The sequence below is a fragment of the Triplophysa rosa genome, linkage group LG13 (assembly GCF_024868665.1).
Source record: "Triplophysa rosa linkage group LG13, Trosa_1v2, whole genome shotgun sequence".
In the NCBI taxonomy this organism is placed as follows: Eukaryota; Metazoa; Chordata; class Actinopteri; order Cypriniformes; family Nemacheilidae; genus Triplophysa; species Triplophysa rosa.
The window spans coordinates 20219415-20236767 of NC_079902.1; the positions used below are offsets into that span (position 1 = coordinate 20219415).

The 17353-nt window shown below is 39.4% G+C and overlaps 2 protein-coding genes across 3 annotated transcripts in view; one reads left to right on the forward strand and one right to left on the reverse strand.

The window, feature by feature from the left end:
• LOC130563666 (metal cation symporter ZIP8) lies at positions 1 to 8008 on the forward strand. The gene is made up of 8 exons (XM_057349376.1): positions 1 to 541; positions 665 to 827; positions 1728 to 1897; positions 2672 to 2794; positions 2944 to 3066; positions 4525 to 4714; positions 4895 to 5079; positions 5265 to 8008. Exons 1-8 carry the CDS (start codon positions 323 to 325, stop codon positions 5412 to 5414), a joined length of 1323 nt encoding a protein of 440 aa, XP_057205359.1. The 5' UTR covers positions 1 to 322; the 3' UTR covers positions 5415 to 8008.
• LOC130563665 (diacylglycerol kinase theta) overlaps positions 6135 to 17353 on the reverse strand; it is a 23166-nt gene continuing 11947 nt past the window's right edge. Inside the window, exons 6-23 of one of the 2 annotated variants that reach the window (XM_057349372.1) lie at positions 16611 to 16767; positions 16170 to 16244; positions 15986 to 16086; positions 15638 to 15885; positions 14736 to 14826; positions 14311 to 14365; positions 13921 to 13982; positions 13340 to 13490; positions 13008 to 13046; positions 12387 to 12502; positions 11778 to 11929; positions 11522 to 11670; positions 11229 to 11407; positions 10950 to 11050; positions 10724 to 10870; positions 10289 to 10400; positions 9102 to 9254; positions 6135 to 8774 (exon numbers count right to left, since the gene is read on the reverse strand). In XM_057349372.1, coding sequence (XP_057205355.1) covers positions 8673 to 8774; positions 9102 to 9254; positions 10289 to 10400; positions 10724 to 10870; positions 10950 to 11050; positions 11229 to 11407; positions 11522 to 11670; positions 11778 to 11929; positions 12387 to 12502; positions 13008 to 13046; positions 13340 to 13490; positions 13921 to 13982; positions 14311 to 14365; positions 14736 to 14826; positions 15638 to 15885; positions 15986 to 16086; positions 16170 to 16244; positions 16611 to 16767 — 2190 coding nt within the window. In that variant the 3' untranslated portion in view covers positions 6135 to 8672. The remainder of the gene's footprint in view (positions 8775 to 9101; positions 9255 to 10288; positions 10401 to 10723; positions 10871 to 10949; positions 11051 to 11228; positions 11408 to 11521; positions 11671 to 11777; positions 11930 to 12386; positions 12503 to 13007; positions 13047 to 13339; positions 13491 to 13920; positions 13983 to 14310; positions 14366 to 14735; positions 14827 to 15637; positions 15886 to 15985; positions 16087 to 16169; positions 16245 to 16610; positions 16768 to 17353) is intronic. The other variant, XM_057349373.1, reaches the window with a different exon arrangement.

Below are 17353 nucleotides of genomic sequence, written 5' to 3' on the forward strand. Positions count from 1 at the left end.
GCTTCAGGTTGGAGTGTTTGTTTTCTTGAAATGATTTATTTGTTTTGTGGCTGAAAACAAGCGGAGGTGAGTGGTGGGCTGAATGCCAATGGAGGCGCGATATTGTTAGGTCATCTCGGACAATACTGAACAAATTATTAACCGTTTCTTATCGTGCTTTCATTAAGATGCAACTTGCCTCGTGGATATCTTGTATTAGGAGTCCCGTGGCGTCCTGCGCTGTTTCTGAGATCTTGATCATCTCGTGACGGGGCTTTAAAACTTTCTCCCGTTTCTGCTTCACTTGGTGGTCTCTTGCGATAGAGACGTGTGCTCTGTAAGCATGGCAGGCATTCTCAAATCCTTTACTCGTGTGCTGACAGTTTTCCTAGCAAGTGTAATCTCAGGAATGAAAGCCAAGTCGCTGCAGAAGTATTTCTTGAAGGATATTCTAGCTGTTTACGGAGAAAACGGTTCGCTGGATCTCAATGGCATTAACAGTTTATTGGAGGCAATCGTGCACGAAAAGCCCGTGGATTTAAACATTCCCGTGCATGCTCAGGTAATCTCTTTACAACTTGTTTTACAAACATATACATCATGATTTTATATGATTGAACTTTATTCAATTGGGAGCAACGATCCCAGTACATCTTCTGACTGTCTTTTTGACCGTGTGTTATAGTGTATGTCAGGAGAACAGATCGTGCTCCACTATGGACTCCAGAACCTCACTTATTTAACACAAGATCACTTGGTCAGTATCTGTCCGGCTCTGCTTAACCAGGCGGCATTGCCACCGTGTCCCACAGAAACTCCCGGACTCCATGATTCCATTCCACCTCATGGTGGGTCTGTAATACATTTGGTGGATCTTCATGATCTTGCAACAATCAATGAACTTTCTCTTTATTTAAACAGCACATTTTAGACTTTGTCCCCTCTCTCCATAGCCACGGAAGGGGTTGGACTTATTAAATAACAACTGATTTGATTTATTAATAAAAATAATAATATGGCATTTATGTTTACAATTGAAATAATTTACTTAGACAATGATTTTAAAGCAAACCCTAAATCATCACACAAAACTAAATTAAACACGGTTTTGGTCTGATATTATTACGTATATTTAAAAAGTCTTTTGGGAGGTTGACATGTTCTGTGTGACATATTATATTTCATTCCATGGACATCTTTTTAAATGATTATATAATTATTTATAATAATGCAATATAATAATTAAATGCTATTGCAATTATTTTAGAATAAACATTTGTATTATTTATTTTATTTAATATTATGCTTGCAGTTTTTTAACACATAAATCATTCATTCATTGAAAGACCACATAAAACATTTATTAGAATTAAGTTGTCACACAACAGTGTTATATTTCTGTATTATTTATTTTATGATATTATCATGCATGCCGTTTTTGAGGACATAATTCATTCATTGAAAATCACATAAAACTTTTATTATAATTCATCTGTCGCACAACATTGTTGTAAATATTTTAAATGAACTAGTAAAGGCAAAAAGGTGATTTCACTTAAAAAAAAACCCCACAGCGACAGAGTTATCCATACAGTCCTTTTATTACAAAAAATATAAATCAATTTTGTTTTAACAATATTTTGTCTTATGTAAAATGATTAGTTTCAACACGGGTCGGTGGATTTTCTAATGTTGCGTATGGTTTTATGTATCATGTGTATGTATAATCTCTGTTTTTCTTCATACAGTATGGGGATATGGCTTCCTGGCTGTTACGGTTATTAACCTGGCTTCACTGCTGGGTCTGGCTCTCGTTCCCTTCACTAAAAAAACATACTTTCCCAAAGTGCTCACATACTTCATTGGTCTGGCTATTGGCACGCTCTTCTCCAATTCTGCTCTCCAACTTATACCCGAGGTGAAATATTTCTTTCACATCTCCGTTCATTCATACTGTTCTACTGTTCATTTAGGTCAGGCTAGGCACATTCCTGTAGACAACCTTGTAGGTCACTGTGGTGATAGTACACAACTGTGACTCATTAACTTACTCTGACACGTATCATTCATTCATAATCCATTTAAACTCGAGATTTACATCTTTAAGTGATAGTTCACCCAAAATGAAAATTCTGTCATCATTTACTCACCCCTCAGATTGTTCCAAACCTGCAACATTTCTTTGTTCTGCTAAACTCAAAGGAAGATATTTGGAAGAATGTCAGTAACCAAGCAGATCTCGTCCCCAATTTACTGCCATAGTACAGAAAATAAATACTATGGGAGTCAATGGGGGATCTGCTGGGTAACGGACATTCTTCCGAATATCTTCCGTTGTGTTAGCAGAACAAATACATTTATACAGGTTTGGAACGAGTAAATGGTGACAGCATTTTCACTTTTGAGTGAACTATCCTTTAACCTGCATGTCATTGGTGCAGATAATTATCTTCAGTCGTTTTGCAACATATACTGTCAATGAAATGCAACAATCCCATGCAGAGAGATTTTATATTCTGAGGAGTTTGAATGCTTCTTGTTGTACAGTATATGTGATGGTCTGTATGATTTGTGTGTGATATGCAGTGTTTGTTAACCTACCATGAACTCATATCGTGCATGTGTGCACGGGTTATCAGCGAGCCTCCCACTAAAGCATCATTACATGACTATGACTTTTGTAAATTAACAGGCCCTCGGGTTCGACCCAAAAGTGGACAAATACGTTCCTCAAGCCGTTGGGATTTTCGGTGGATTCTACCTGCTGTACTTCACCGAGAAGATTCTGAAGATAATTCTGAAGGTTGAGCACGAGGTGGGATTTAAACATCGTAATGTCTTTCAGATATATAACACCCTGTAGGTTATACCTTACCTAATGAACTATTTGTCAGAGGTTTCCACGGTGTTAAAATACACTACATTATATATATCACAAGATCATTTTAATCCTGTCCACTTTAGCACAGTCACTTCCACCCCACAGAGAATGTTCAACAAAATGGTGTTACTAGTGTGGCAGATCACAACTTCAAGTTTACCAACAGCGAGAAGACCAGCATTTCATCCGACTCTCAAGTAGAACAGGTACAACGGCTCAGATCCAACATAAACTACAAATACTACAATCTGACAAATGAGGTATAGTCTAGATATAGTTATCATTTAGAGTACAAATGGTACAGGTACAACCAACCGCTCAACATTAAATACTTTTTCTATACATAGAAAATTTCTATATATATATAATGGAATTCAGAAGTTAAATTGGTTCAGCTTAATGTAATTGTTTGCATTTAATACAGTTAAATAACAGTAATAAAGTATACTCACACAGCAAAAAGCATAAAGATGCTTGCAAGCATTTATGAAATGCAAAAGTGACCAGTTTAGGATTAAAGGTCCAGTGTATGAAATCTAGCGACATCTAGTGGTGAGGCCGCAAATTGTAACCAACGGCTCACTCCAGCCCTCTCTCCTCCCTTTCGATGCACTACGGTGGCTGACACAGGACTAAGATGTTGTCACGTTTTCGCTTCTTTGCCGAAGGGGATAACATATTTATGAAATGCGCAGTTTGTCCGTTTAGGGCTACTGTAGAATCAACATGGTGATTTCCATGTAAGGGGACCCGCGGTGTATGGAGATAGAAATAGCTCATTAATAAAAACATAAGGCTTCATTATGAAAGGTCTTTATACACCTCTAAAGACATAGTTATGTATATTATGTTGCATTTCTGTCAATAGATCCTACAAAAAATGACACATTGGACCTTTAAGTACAGGTAAAACGCTTTGTACAACATCAGATGAATAGTCAATGGTTAAACTAAAATGATGGATCACGTGCTTGGCCTTGGCGAGATCAAAAACTGACCAAATATATTCCTTCTAATGCTATTAATATGCCAATATCAAGCTGCTGTTAAAGTTATATTAGGCAACATGATAAGGGTTTGTGTGATTGAAATATATCGCCACGGTCCAACAGGGTTCTTAATGGGTGCTGTAAAACACTTTTTGAGTTCAAAGTGAAGCACATAGTGTACACATGTCAGCGGAACCTACAGTCGTACACAGCTGTGTTTACTTACATCTGTCACAGCTTCCAGCAGCAACAAGATTGCCTTCTGACCTTTGACCTAAATCACAAGCACCGTCCAATCGGTTTGTCTTCTCATCCCTGTAACAATAAAATATGGCCCTTGGCGCTTAAAATAAATAAATGAAATGTGGAGCCCAGCATTGGGATCAAGGAGCGGGTAGTTCACCCAAAAATGAAAATTCTGTCGTCATTTTAAACGTGTATGACTTTCTTTCTTCTGCAGAACACAAAATTATGAAGAATGTTGGTAACCGAACAACGGCGGTACTTGCTATTGTAGGGTCACAAAACCGATGTAACTCAAACTCGCCGTTGTTCGGTTACTAACATTCTTTCCTTTAAGTTGTGATAGTTTAACAAGGTGATTTGTGGGACGTATCTTTGGGAAGTCTCTGAAATGCTGGTCTTCGCTTGTGTTGAAAGACAATGTTGTTGCAGGGGTCCTGCAGATGGCTCAGAGGAAGACAGCTGTCCAGCGTCAGGACGGTGGCGTGGATGATCTCGCTGAGTGACGCTCTACACAACTTTATAGACGGGCTGGCAATAGGAGCCTCGTTCACAGTGTCCATTCTCAATGGCTTTAGCACCTCTATCGCAATCGTCTGTGAGGAGTTCCCCCATGAGCTGGGTAAGAGAAAGTCAGCCAAATTCAATCCATAAATGGGTGGTAGGTTTATGATTTTGCATAGTTAGGTTGGCCAAATAATACGGTTTGTGAACTTTGAAAGGGTTGAAAAAATGCTCGGAAAGAACTGTCACCACATGCATCTTGTTTGAGGCCTTCTGTGCTCTATCTCTCCCCCTGTAGGTGACTTTGTTATCCTGCTGAACGCAGGCTTGAGCGTTCCCCAGGCCATCTTCTTCAATCTGCTGTCTGCAATGGCCTGTTATATGGGTCTGGTTCTGGGAATCCTGCTGGGCAGCACTTTTGCCCCCAATGTGATCTTCGCCATCGCCGGTGGCATGTTCCTCTACATTTCCTTAGCTGACATGGTAAGATAACGGTCAACGATATTGCTTATCCATTTTTGCCTTATTATTAATATTACAGCTAGCTATAAGTGAGCAATTTCTTAGCAAAACTTGTATTTTTACAGCTAAAAAGATCGGTGCACTCCACACTAAATGTCAAAGGCATTTAGGGAGTCAAAACTGACCTCTCTCTTTCTCTCTTACAGTTTCCTGAAATGAACATGATTGCCCGAGAACACGCAAAGAGCACCAGGACAGAAGTTGTTTTCTTCTTAATTCAGAATGCTGGACTGCTCACAGGATTTTCCATCATTCTGCTCATCACCATGTTTGCTGGAGAAATAACCCTGGACTGATTCTCTCTGTTCCTTTTCTTTACATCAGCGGTTCTCAACTGGCTTTGCATTAGGATCTATAGTTCACATTGGGTGTCGAGAAGCGACCCAGCACCAAAATCATTTTTCGTACAAAAGTACATCAAAATGTACTATAATTAAAAAAATTTAAGTAACAACATGCAAAGTTACACATAGAAAGTGATTTTATTTAAGCGCAAGTATGAAAAAAAGTGTGATTTAAACAAAACTCACTTTGGGGAATAAAGCTGTATCATATCAATGAAATTGGGCCAAAATACAGTCGGGTGCACAGCCAAGACGCCAGCGGCAGAAGATATGGGATGTCTCCGTTTTAGCATCAAAGCCCCGATTTTTGGGGTCACGACCCACCAGTTGAGAACCCTTTTAAAATAATCAATTTTGTGCCTTTCCCATTCCAGACATACTCTCATATAAGCTATTTATTTGAGACAAGATCTACTCTGTTGCTTTTTACAATCATTTGTATGGAAGAAGCTTGACGAAATCATTAGGTGTAACGTTGATGATTTATAAAAGTCGATTCTGAATTCTTTTGTACTGTTGTAAATAAATGTTTTGTAGAAGGCACAGACTGTTGTATTTATGGCTCACACTTGCTGCTAACTGAGGGGATCATGATTATATGTAATATTTTTACCATTAGAAACCTCGTGCAAAATAAAAAGAAACCAGACCTCGATTAAAAATTCCAAATTTATGTTTTTTTTCTAATGGACACATCCATCTGTTGATATACATTTAGTTTTATAATATTCATTGAACATATAATGTACACTTAAAAGCGTCTTGGAACAGTTCAGTTCAGTGCGAGATTCTTTACAGTCTAAATTAAAAACAACATTTTCTCTTAAAAAATATACATCTATATAGTTCTCAGAACATTAATCATACACTTTCTAAGTCAAAATAAAACTTCAATTACACCAGGAGATAAAATAACTCAATAGTTTTGACCAAATAAAGCTATTGGTTGAATCTCACAAAACTTCAAGATCATGTCTTGGTCGTATTTCACCCCAAAAGCATCAAAATTTGAGGACTTTTTTGGCATCGCAACTGTTTTGTGAAACAACTATGCATTTAAATGGCCAGCAAACAATAATACAATGCAAAAATTGTAAATCTTCCCAACGCCAACTTCAGTTTTAATTGATGTCAAAACAAATATTTTCTTCGACGTTAGGGTGAAATCAGACCCGGTCATGTTTTTGAGCGATTCACTCTATTAGTAGGCACATAAACGATCTAGAACAGCACAGTTCTACTTCACAACCACTGAATCAGCAGACGAACAGAACAGAATAAACGCAGATGCCGCAGAAGATCCAGAAGCACTTATATGAGGCACTATACGCAGAACAGCACGTCAGTTCTAGGGGTTGTCATGGCAACAGGCACAACCGTTGCAGAAAGTCACTACCGTACACATCGCTGGCAACAAACAACACAACAATGACATGGACCTAAGATACCTTGAAGAACCAAAGCACAATGACAGTCAACCATCAAATGGCCCACATTTGCTCTTCAAATTCAAACTGGGTACATCTTTTGGGACATTTTTGTTAACCCTCCGTAGTTACATTACATTCTTGGCAGTGATGTGTTCAGGTGAAGAGGTAGATGAGCCGCCTCATAGGTTACCGTAGTAAAAGCCAGGCAAAACAACTCCCCGAAAGGAATGGAGAGTGACCGTATATACAAATCAAAGGCCAGCCTCGCAAATCCATATTGCTGAAGCAGGGCTGACCAGTCACTGTACATAAAGGACATATATGCTATTTTTGATGATTTACTATAGCTAAATATTACAGCACGATGCTCGTCTCTAGAGAGCCAACAATAGGACGAGTAGCTTTACACGACTGTCGGATGAAAACAAACATATTCATCTACTTTCAAATCATGAGGAGTTATGATTGATGCTCCGCTTGATCTACAGGATCTTGTAAACGTGATGAATCAATGAAGATAAATGATGAATGCCATCAGTGAGACATACAGGCACCATCAATAACCTTTGACATCGATAAATCCTGCGGCTGGCTATATGATCACGTGTGGAATGGTTTATCGGCTGTCTTATAATATAGGGTCTTATATTATTTACACGAAAACACAAAGTGGTTAATGTGTCAATACACATCGTCTTTTACAAACATTCATCTTTTGTGAATTGCGTTAAAATCCACATCTGTTTGTAAATGTTTTCACAGTTTTTCGGTACCTCTTTCAAAAACACGTCCCTCTGCTCAACTTGCGCTTTTTAAATGTGTTCATAATGAATACAAACTCAAACATTTGACTTGTATTCGCGTACTGCATTGTTTTGATACTTGTAAAAGCTACTAAGGGACTGACGTTGATAAATAACGCTAACGGTCAAGTTAAGACGGTTGATGATAACTAGACCACAAACTAGATGATACTCCTATCGGGCAGGTTTTTGATGCACAAAGTCACTTGAGTAAATACTGGTTGCTACAGATATTTGCTTCTGATATTACAGTGATGGACTACTTTAAGACAAAGTTCATTGAAATTAAAAAACTGGCAACAAAAATAAAAATCTATACCAGCAAGATTCTAAGGCAAAAAACAGGCCACACGGGCCGCGCGGGCAGCTGAAGTCCTGAGAAACTGCAGTGCTGTTATCTCACAGGGCTTGTTAACACTACAGACTCTGAGATGTTGGAGATGACAAACCTTCACAAGTAAACATTCACGTTTCATTCTACCTGTAACATGATAACAGCTTTAAAGGGATAGTTTACCCCAAAATTAAACTCATTTCATTTTTACTCACCCAGTTGTTCCAAACCTGTTTGAATGTCTTTGTTGAACGCAAAGAAATATATTTGGAAGAATGTTAGCAATTTTCAGTTATGGCACGTCATTCACCACCATAGTAGAAAAGAAATGGTATATTCTTTGTTCTGTTGAACACAAAATGAGATATTTTGAAGACTGTAGGAAAGCGAACACTTCTGGGGCACCTTTGACTACCATTTTCATTTTTCCTACTATGGCAGTCAATGGTGTCCCAGAACTGAAAGTCCTTCCAAATATCTTCCTTCGTGTTCAGCAGAACAAAGACATTTCTACAGGCTTGAAACAACTTGAGGGTAAATAAATGATGACGGAATTTTCATTTTTGGGTGAACTGTCCCTTTAACGCCACTGGAGAACCTGTCAAGACGACGTTTGGGAGTGTTTGTGCGTTTGCTGGGATTGTCACTGGCCTCCATCGCTGGGAGCCGGACTGTCAGATCGGACTTCCTTTAAACTGCCCGATTGTTTCTTTTGCTTGGTTTTGGCTTTTCTCAGCATGCACACCTAACACAGGAAACAAAACTAACGTAAACGTATGGAATACAGCACTGAATAAATAACAGGTGCATACATAGTAACACTTGTGGAACATCTGTATTCTTCTGCAGGGAGTTTTTTTGCACCCATCCAGTTAAACGTGAATAAGAAAAACATGCATGTTTATAAATCGCAATGTAGAAAAGGCTTAGCCCAAGAATATTACCGAGGTTGTGTTAACACTGTATTGCAACCTTTCTATGATCTGCGACATTCCAAGTCACAATGTTATGTTATGGCATCATTATAGGCAGCAGCGCATGATATGATCAAGCGCACTTGTGTGTGTGAGACCTTTGGTCCTGCGGCTGAGATGATGATCTGTCCTGGTGATTGTATCCAAGGTTCTCCGTCCACCTGCACTGGAATGGGTTTGGTCATAGTGATGCGAATGTAGCTGCCCTGAGCGATACGAATCCCAGAACGCAGCCCACTTTGAACCTGACCCTGACACGGAGAAGAAAGTGATATTTGAACCACAAATCAAAGGCTTGGGGCACTTACTCTATATTTATTAATAATATTTATTTTAGAATGATTCATTTAGAATGATTGAAAACTCATCAAAATTATGCAATGATAAATTATGTTATGACAAAATTATGTCTATGCTGTATTTTAGCATCTTCACTGTAGTCTCCCATTCTCTAGAATTTGTCCAAATGTTCTCTTGGCATTTTATCAGCTGCAGCCAACTTGAGGTCTCACCCTAAGATGCTCTTCAAATAGTATTGACAGTTTCCAGCTATGCTGGGCTTTCATTCTTCATTTTTAGGTCCATGTCACTCCTTTCAAAAACATTTGTGACACTGCCTTTGAGAACCCAACGAAAAGCTTTTTTGTGTATTTTACTGTTTTCTACATAAAATCATCCTACACGATGTAAAAACATTCTGTGATAATATAACCTTGAAATCCTTTATATTGACTGAGCAATGTCATGTTAAAGATTGAAATCATAGCGAAACAATCATACTTTGATGCTCATTATCTCATAATTAGTTTATAAGATATTAGTCTGGTTTTCATAGGCAGTGCTTGTTTTGTTTTGTAATGAAAAGATACTTTTCTCCACATGATTGAATTGAAAGATTCAGACATATACCTTCCGATGATGTTAAACCCTAAACCCGTTAAAAGTACAGTGGTGTATCTATCTATTATTTTGCATATACATCTATGGAATGTAGAAAATGTCCTACGAAAATAAATCATGATAAATGATCCAGAAACACTGTAATTGGCCAAGGTTTCTTTGAGAAATGACAGATAAAAATGCTTTGCTATCTCACACTTTTTTCCACTGCATGTAAAAATACTTTCCATTCGTTACCAATGGTCATTAACAGCTCTGACCAAAAGTAACTAAAGTGGGTGGAGCTTAACAAAGGTTCGATTATCACGTTGGCACACTTCAGTGAATAGAGAACAAAGATGTAAGATAAAAGATAAACAGATAAAGAGAGTTTATCAGGGCTCACCATGTGCACCACACCCGTCACACCCACAACCTCCAGCATGCCGTCATCGATCCTGGGCCGCCCGAAACGAGAGTCACTGTCAGAGCCCCACAGATCAGCACCAGAACCCCAGCTGGACGCACACGCACGCGCACGCACACAAAAGAACTGAACTTAATGGTTGAAACAATGATAAGACAATGACTGAATAAAAAAGAAGCATTTCTTCTGCGGTACATCACTTATCAAAACATCAATCTCACTATTTATTTCTATATACACTTATACATACGGTATCTGATATTGTTATATCTAAAATTTGTATATAAAATAAAAATGATGTATATATAGACATTCACCAATATATTACATGGACGCCTACATCACAAATACGTGCTTGTATTGTATAAGTACTTGGTCACATATCTGGTGTTTGTGACTGTGTGATGCGTTTACCTGGGAATGTTAAGAAATATCAGTCCCTCTATACTGGGAAGTTCTATGTCTTGTTTGTCCACCTGCAGTCTGATGTCTTTATGAAGATTTCTCGTGTGGCTCAGCTTCTGAAGGCCCACCTTCACATACACGCCTTTGTTGTGAAACCTGAGAGAGAAATGACACAAATTCACCTTCCGCTGCATCCGGTGATGTTTGCGCTCTCAACGTGACCGATGCTGCTCACCTGCTGTTAAACTTATCCGGTTCCTCCTCACGCGCGTGATGAAAGTCCAGACTCAGCTCAGCGTCGATGCCCAGGCCAAAATAGTTATTCATCTGCACAATCTACACACAAACACATATATACAAACCATAAATGTTACATTTTTTATATACCGAGCGACTTCATTTTTTTATGCAATGATGATTCAGGCGGTTGCTAAGAGCAACGTTCAGAAGTACTCAGAAAATACTCAGTTTAATTTCATAATTTATCACAGATTAAAGCCATTTGAAGATATACCTTGGGCGGCTCTAGAAAGTCGTTCTCTTTGCCATCCTCCGTCATTTCCTGTGCATCCAGAAGAATCGTCCAGCGGTCCATGTGGACCTCCTCTGCCTCATCCACTGATATCAGAATGTTGTAGGGATCTTCTCCGCTGTAGCCCGCCCCCCACCGCAAAACCCGGGCCAGATCATTCCCTGACAACATAAACAAACAACATAACTAAAAGAAACCCATCAGTGGCTGTAACTGGTTGTAATGGAGTCTGTGGTAACAGCAAACACAATAGTGCTTGTTCTCCCATCACTCACCGGTGCCCAGCGGGACGATGCTGATCGCTGGCTCAGGACAGGCGATTTTGTGTCGGATGGACTCCAGAACCCCCAGCACCCATCCCACTGTGCCATCACCTCCACAGACAAGGATACGAAACCGAGGAACATCCCTGAACGTGTGTAGCCTGCACAATATAATGCATGGATGTAAACTATTAGTTTAATATCATAGTGAAACCAAAACAGCAGAGAATGATGCAGAAATCAAATGTATGGTTTGAGTTTGTCTAACCCGGGTAACGGTCCTCCACTGCTGAGTTCAAACACTTGGTGAGGGTTTAGAAGTTTGCGGAAACTGTATAAGATCTCTCTGCCCTTCAGTCCACCACTTTTAAGGTTGACAAAGACCAACAGTGGGCAACTTCCTTTGGGCAACTTGCTTTGCTGTAAAATCAAAAATGAACATCAGTTACAATGAGCATTTGTAGAATTGATGTTGCATTGTGATGTAGTGTCTTTCTTAACCACTAGATGGCAGTGGCATCTAACGCTTGTGCACCAGCTTTGAGGCCTTTATTGTTTCTTAAAGGGACAGTTTACCCAAAAAATGAAAATTCTTGCATCAGTAACTCACCGTTGTGTCGTTCCAAACCTGTATGACTTTCTTTCTTCTGCAGAAAACAAAAGAAGATATTTTGTGACCAAACAACATTGGCCCCCATTGACTTCCAGTGTATGAACACAAAACCACCAAGACATTTCTCAAAATATCTTCTTTTGTGTTCACAGAAGAAAGAGTCATATACAGGTTATCATTTTAATCATAAAACAACAGATCAAATGTCAATATGACCCAATTTCCTCAAAGCCCCGTGTGATTTTCATCGATAAGGTGCTGTACCGTGATGTCAGGTATAACCAGTGAGCAGAGTGGTTTGCCGCTGATGCTGATATCTTTAGCCAGCATGTAAATCCTCTCTGCCTCTGAAAAACAGCTGATCTGCAGAACAACCGCACCTAAAAACAGCACACCAAATTAATAACACACACCTGTACACCCATGGGACCCAATTATCATCATTTCGCACATAATAGTTTTTCACCTGTAACGATCATGTAGAATTAGTCAAGTTAACAAAAATGGCATTGTAACATTTTATTTACAGTACTGTGGACATGGACATAATATGATGACAGAATAGTGAAATGGGATTGACAAAAGCGTCAGATTCGAACTTGCATAGCCCATATGATTCCCACAGCTCGATCTTTGACCGGTGCTTTAAAGGGATCTTTTTCAGTGCAGAATTATAACAGCATCAAGGTAAAAGACCCAGTGGGCATGTTGCGGATGATTGAGAACAACAGCCGTTCGGGAGTGTAGAACAATGGCTCTCATTTACAGAACCCTGAGGGTGGGCCAGACTTCAGCGGGTGGGCACACAGCGAGCGGTTTGTTCCTTTAACATGATCAAATAAAGTGCTGCGCTCAGAACAAAAGCTTTGGCATTGTAGTTCTTACCTTGACCGGCATATACATGAGTCATCGTAACCAGGTGACCTGAAGCAGAGCGAGAGAGAGCGAGAGAGAGAGAGAGAGAGAGAGAGAGAGAGAGAGGGGGGTTATTAGTGTTTGGTATTCAATCACTCACAGTCACTGTATCACCTGCTGTAATCCATCCCCGCAGGATGATGATAAGCACATTTATCTTCAGTCTCGAATGAATTATGTCACACTTACAGATCACTGCTTTTAAGGAGGATTTCTCGGAAATATTAATATTTCAAAAAAGCTTGATGGGATAAATGCTCAAAATCTGATCTAGACAGCAGGTAAATCTTGTTCCCGCTCACTCTTTATAGCCAGATGTTCTGATAGCAGGTGCGTGTATTCCTCTTTGTCGAGTTGTGTAGGAAGACCTCCCAGCAGCAGATTGACCTGCACCACACCATTCCTCCGCTCCTCGATGTAATACCGTGTTTGGTTCATTTGCCGCAATGAGATCTGAAACATACAGCCAGAATTGTGAGCAAAATAAACGTTAACTTTTTACACTGTGCGGGTGCACCTACAGTATATAAAAAGATCATAAGGAAATAAACATAAAATGAAGTAAATTATCTTTTGTAAGATTTTTATTCTTTATTTGCATAGAGAATATTAGTCATACATCAGGATACATTTTAGGAACACATTTTTTATTTTTATTTTTCACATATAAAAGATGATTTGTATTATAGATTTTCATATTCTCATTCCAGTAATACAGTAATTCTCTTTCTAATCCAGAAGGCTACTTTTGGCTTTCCAGGTTTTTCTTTTTTTCGCATGAATGTAAAACAGCTAGACTTTTCTTGCGTGTGCTATGCTTGTAAAGGCACATCTCCTCGAGAGTTTTCCAAATACCAAGAACTAACAGCACGACCCCACATACCTTCCGTATCTCCTGAAGTTTGTCCAGCAGAAGCTCCTGACCATTGAGAACTTGCCGTTGAACTACGGAAACATGAGACAAATTCAGAGATCAGGATTTCAAACAAATTCCTGAAATTTCAAAATGATCAGATTCACAGATACTTGCTGAGAATTCCATCAAAACCAAATCAATTTTCCCTTTTCACGTTTACAGTAGCACATGGTATGAATTTAGACATGTAGCCTATGTATTGTCTGGGACGAATGATGTCAATGATTAAAACCCCATGCTGACAGTTATATAATCAAATTAAAACCCTATGGTGTGAATTCATAGCAAGATAACTTATTAGACGTAAGAACAGAAACTGCAGTATGTTAGCAAGGCCAAAGCAAAAGCTTATCTCACCTTGTTTGCTGCTCATTAAAACTTCCACTAGGTTGAAATTTTCAGGATTTTCATTCTAAAGAGAAAACAGAAAACATGAGGATTGCCACCATCCACACAGTGTAGAAAAATACAGTACAGGATTTATCTATGATGCTCTGATACATGTACAATACGTTTCTCTGCCTTGACAAAGCCATTTAAATGGTTGTTCACTGTTCCAAGTCTCTGTGATATCATGGGTCCAATAGAAGACTCAGATTCCTCGTTCAATGTAAGTCTGTGGGACTTTTTACAGCTCTGTTATCGGTCTTTAGACAAAAATCAAAGCAAAAGTCTGATCATTCAAAGTCTTTTTCAACCCCCTAAATTGTCAATTGTCAGTAACCTTGGCAAACCACACTAACATCCCTCGGTTGTGTCTGGAGAAGTGATTTCCCACTTACCTGTTTTCCAAGCAGTGACAGCACCTCCTTTATGACTGAATCTACCGTAGTGCTTTTCCCAGCAGTAACCGAGACGTGATTGATTCCAACCCTAAAAACACACATACAAGAAACATACACATAATTCAGAAATTAAAGAGCATCCCATACCATGACTCGCAACACGAGTCCTTACATTTAATTATTGGATTAATGGACAGTACGTGTAATTCTGACTGATTTACAACTACGATACGATTTTTTCTCCAAAACGTCTTCTAAACAAGCGCAAAGATGACACTACGTTTTCTGCGTTTTTCTACTACCCTAAAGGTCTCCTGGCAAGTTTCGGCAGGAGACGAGACGCCATCAGCATTTGTGAGCTATTTCCTGTTGCCATGGCAACAACGTCTAAGGTAAACCGTGGATGCCGTGTCGTTATCGCCGTGGCAACCGGACACACAATAGCAAGTCTGTCATCAGAGTCAAGTGTGTTTTGATGGGTTTTATATACACATGCCTGCAGTGTGTGGCACACAACGGGACTACCCTTACGACGTTTGGAAATGATATACGATTTGCTCGGAGAAGTTGGAGAGCAGATATCTTTTTAAATCCTTCGCTAGGTTAACATGGAGCTCACACTCCTGTGTGGCCATTAAAGGGATAGGTGACCCAAAAAAGAGAATTCTTTCAGCATTTACTCACCTTCAAGTCATTTCAAACCTGTATGGCTTTCTTTCTTCTGCAGAGCACAGAAGAAGATATTCTGAAGACCGTTGGTAACCAAACAACACTGACTCCATTGTATGAACACAAATGCGCATTTGTCAAAATATCTTCTTTTGTGCTCCACAGAAAAAAAGTAAAGAGACACTTTAGACAGCAAAACTTGACAAGAGTAGAAGCGAAATAAATCTCACTTCTGCCAGCCGGCGTAAATCTTCAACACCTCCGTTTCTCTGGGTTTGGCTCTGAGAAGCCAGAATTCGGATGCACTGTCCTTAAACACGGGTTTGTTGTCGGGCGTGCCGTTGCGGTTGATGATGTCATCTGTAAACAGTCCCTGTTGGCCGTAACTCTGAAGCTCGTAACCCTGCGGCTCGTCTGGGATATACAAGGCTCTGAGTGCTGCTTCCTGTCGGTACAGGAAGTAGAATTCCGCATAACTCTGAAATGAAGTTTGAGCTCATGCAACATTTCTATATAGTTGCTATAAACACTTTTGAGACTTTTTTCAGGTGAAACCTAATCAGGGAACAACATCTCACCACTACTTCCTCATTCTTGATTATTCGAGGGATCGCTACCAGACGAAACTGATTCCGCTTGGCTGCGTCATCGCCATCGAACACTTTGAGCATCTGTTTCCCTGTAATGCAAGAATTGTGAGATTATTGTGGCACCAGGGGTGATAACCATCAGCCGTTATGTTATTTTTGGTCAGCTTTGTACCCGTGTCAGGTGATCCCGAGGACTGAGTTTCCTTTGCCGTGACTGTACTCGGAGTATCGACATCATCCAGAGTATCTAGAGAAAACACACTTCACTATGTGAATACAGCCGTCATGTGGTCTTTGTGATATCCAGTATCACATTGAATTAAAAGCTGAATCAAGAACGTGTTATTCTTAAAATTCTTTTTCATCTCATTTTTAGCTTACGCCTTTTGATTATCTACATTAGAATCATTAAGATCATTTACATTAAAGAAATGTTCTGGGTTCAACACAGGTTCAATGCATTTGCAACAAACAGTTTGTGAAAACAAGCAAAAAACATTCCCTTTAACTGTAGGGTGTAACAAAATGAGCCAAAGAGATGAAGTCTCAATAATCTTGAACTAAGCATGCATCTATTTTCTCATCAGTGTTATGACCCGTGTGCAGGGATTACCCATCTCTCCATGCTGGGAATTCTCCGAGATTCTGTAACAGTGCATTTTGCTGAAGTTTCGCGAGCAGATCCTCACGCAGCTGGGGTGAAGAATCAGGTTCTGCAGACGCCCCAGGCTGCACTCCGGGGAAATGATTATATAACATGACGCATGTGCCTGCAAACACATAAACACAGATAAGCAGTCAAACTCATGAGATGCATGAACAGTTTGGTTACAAGCATTCTTCCAAATATCTTTCTCTGTGTTTATCAGAACAAAGAAATGTGTACAGATTTGGTTGAGTAAATGTTGACAGATTTTTATTTTTGGGTCAACTGTCCCTTTAACAACAAGCAAAATTGCAAAATTGCAAAATCAAACAGAGGATCTCTGTTGAAAACGATCAACAAATCAGGTCAACAAACTGGTCATTGTCAGCAGGATTCAAATCTGACCAAAAATAGCAGAATATTAGTATTTTAATCGTGATAACATCATCGTGATAAGCTCAGAAATTCTTCATTTTTGGGGCTGAGTGTCCAAATGATGCGCTTTGAAATAGTGTCTCGGAAGTTCAACAGCAGCAGATTATAACATGTATTAGTGGTGAGCTACTCGAGAAAGAGATCCGAAATCTGCCGTTCATAAAGAGTGTATTACTGCATCCAATATTGACCCAATACAATTCTGAGCTTGAACGATGTTTCATCCTATCCTGCGCTTGATAAATAATTGATCCCTTCGATGTGAGACACGACAA

What these genes read in the sequence shown, in the direction of transcription:
- LOC130563666 (XM_057349376.1), top strand. Translation starts at nt 323, where the DNA reads ATGGCAGGCATTCTCAAATCCTTTACTCGTGTGCTGACAGTTTTCCTA. An exon ending in ACATTCCCGTGCATGCTCAG is followed by an intron (nt 542 to 664) that starts GTAATCTCTTTA and finishes CGTGTGTTATAG; the next exon opens with TGTATGTCAGGAGAACAGAT. An exon ending in TGATTCCATTCCACCTCATG is followed by an intron (nt 828 to 1,727) that starts GTGGGTCTGTAA and finishes TTCTTCATACAG; the next exon opens with TATGGGGATATGGCTTCCTG.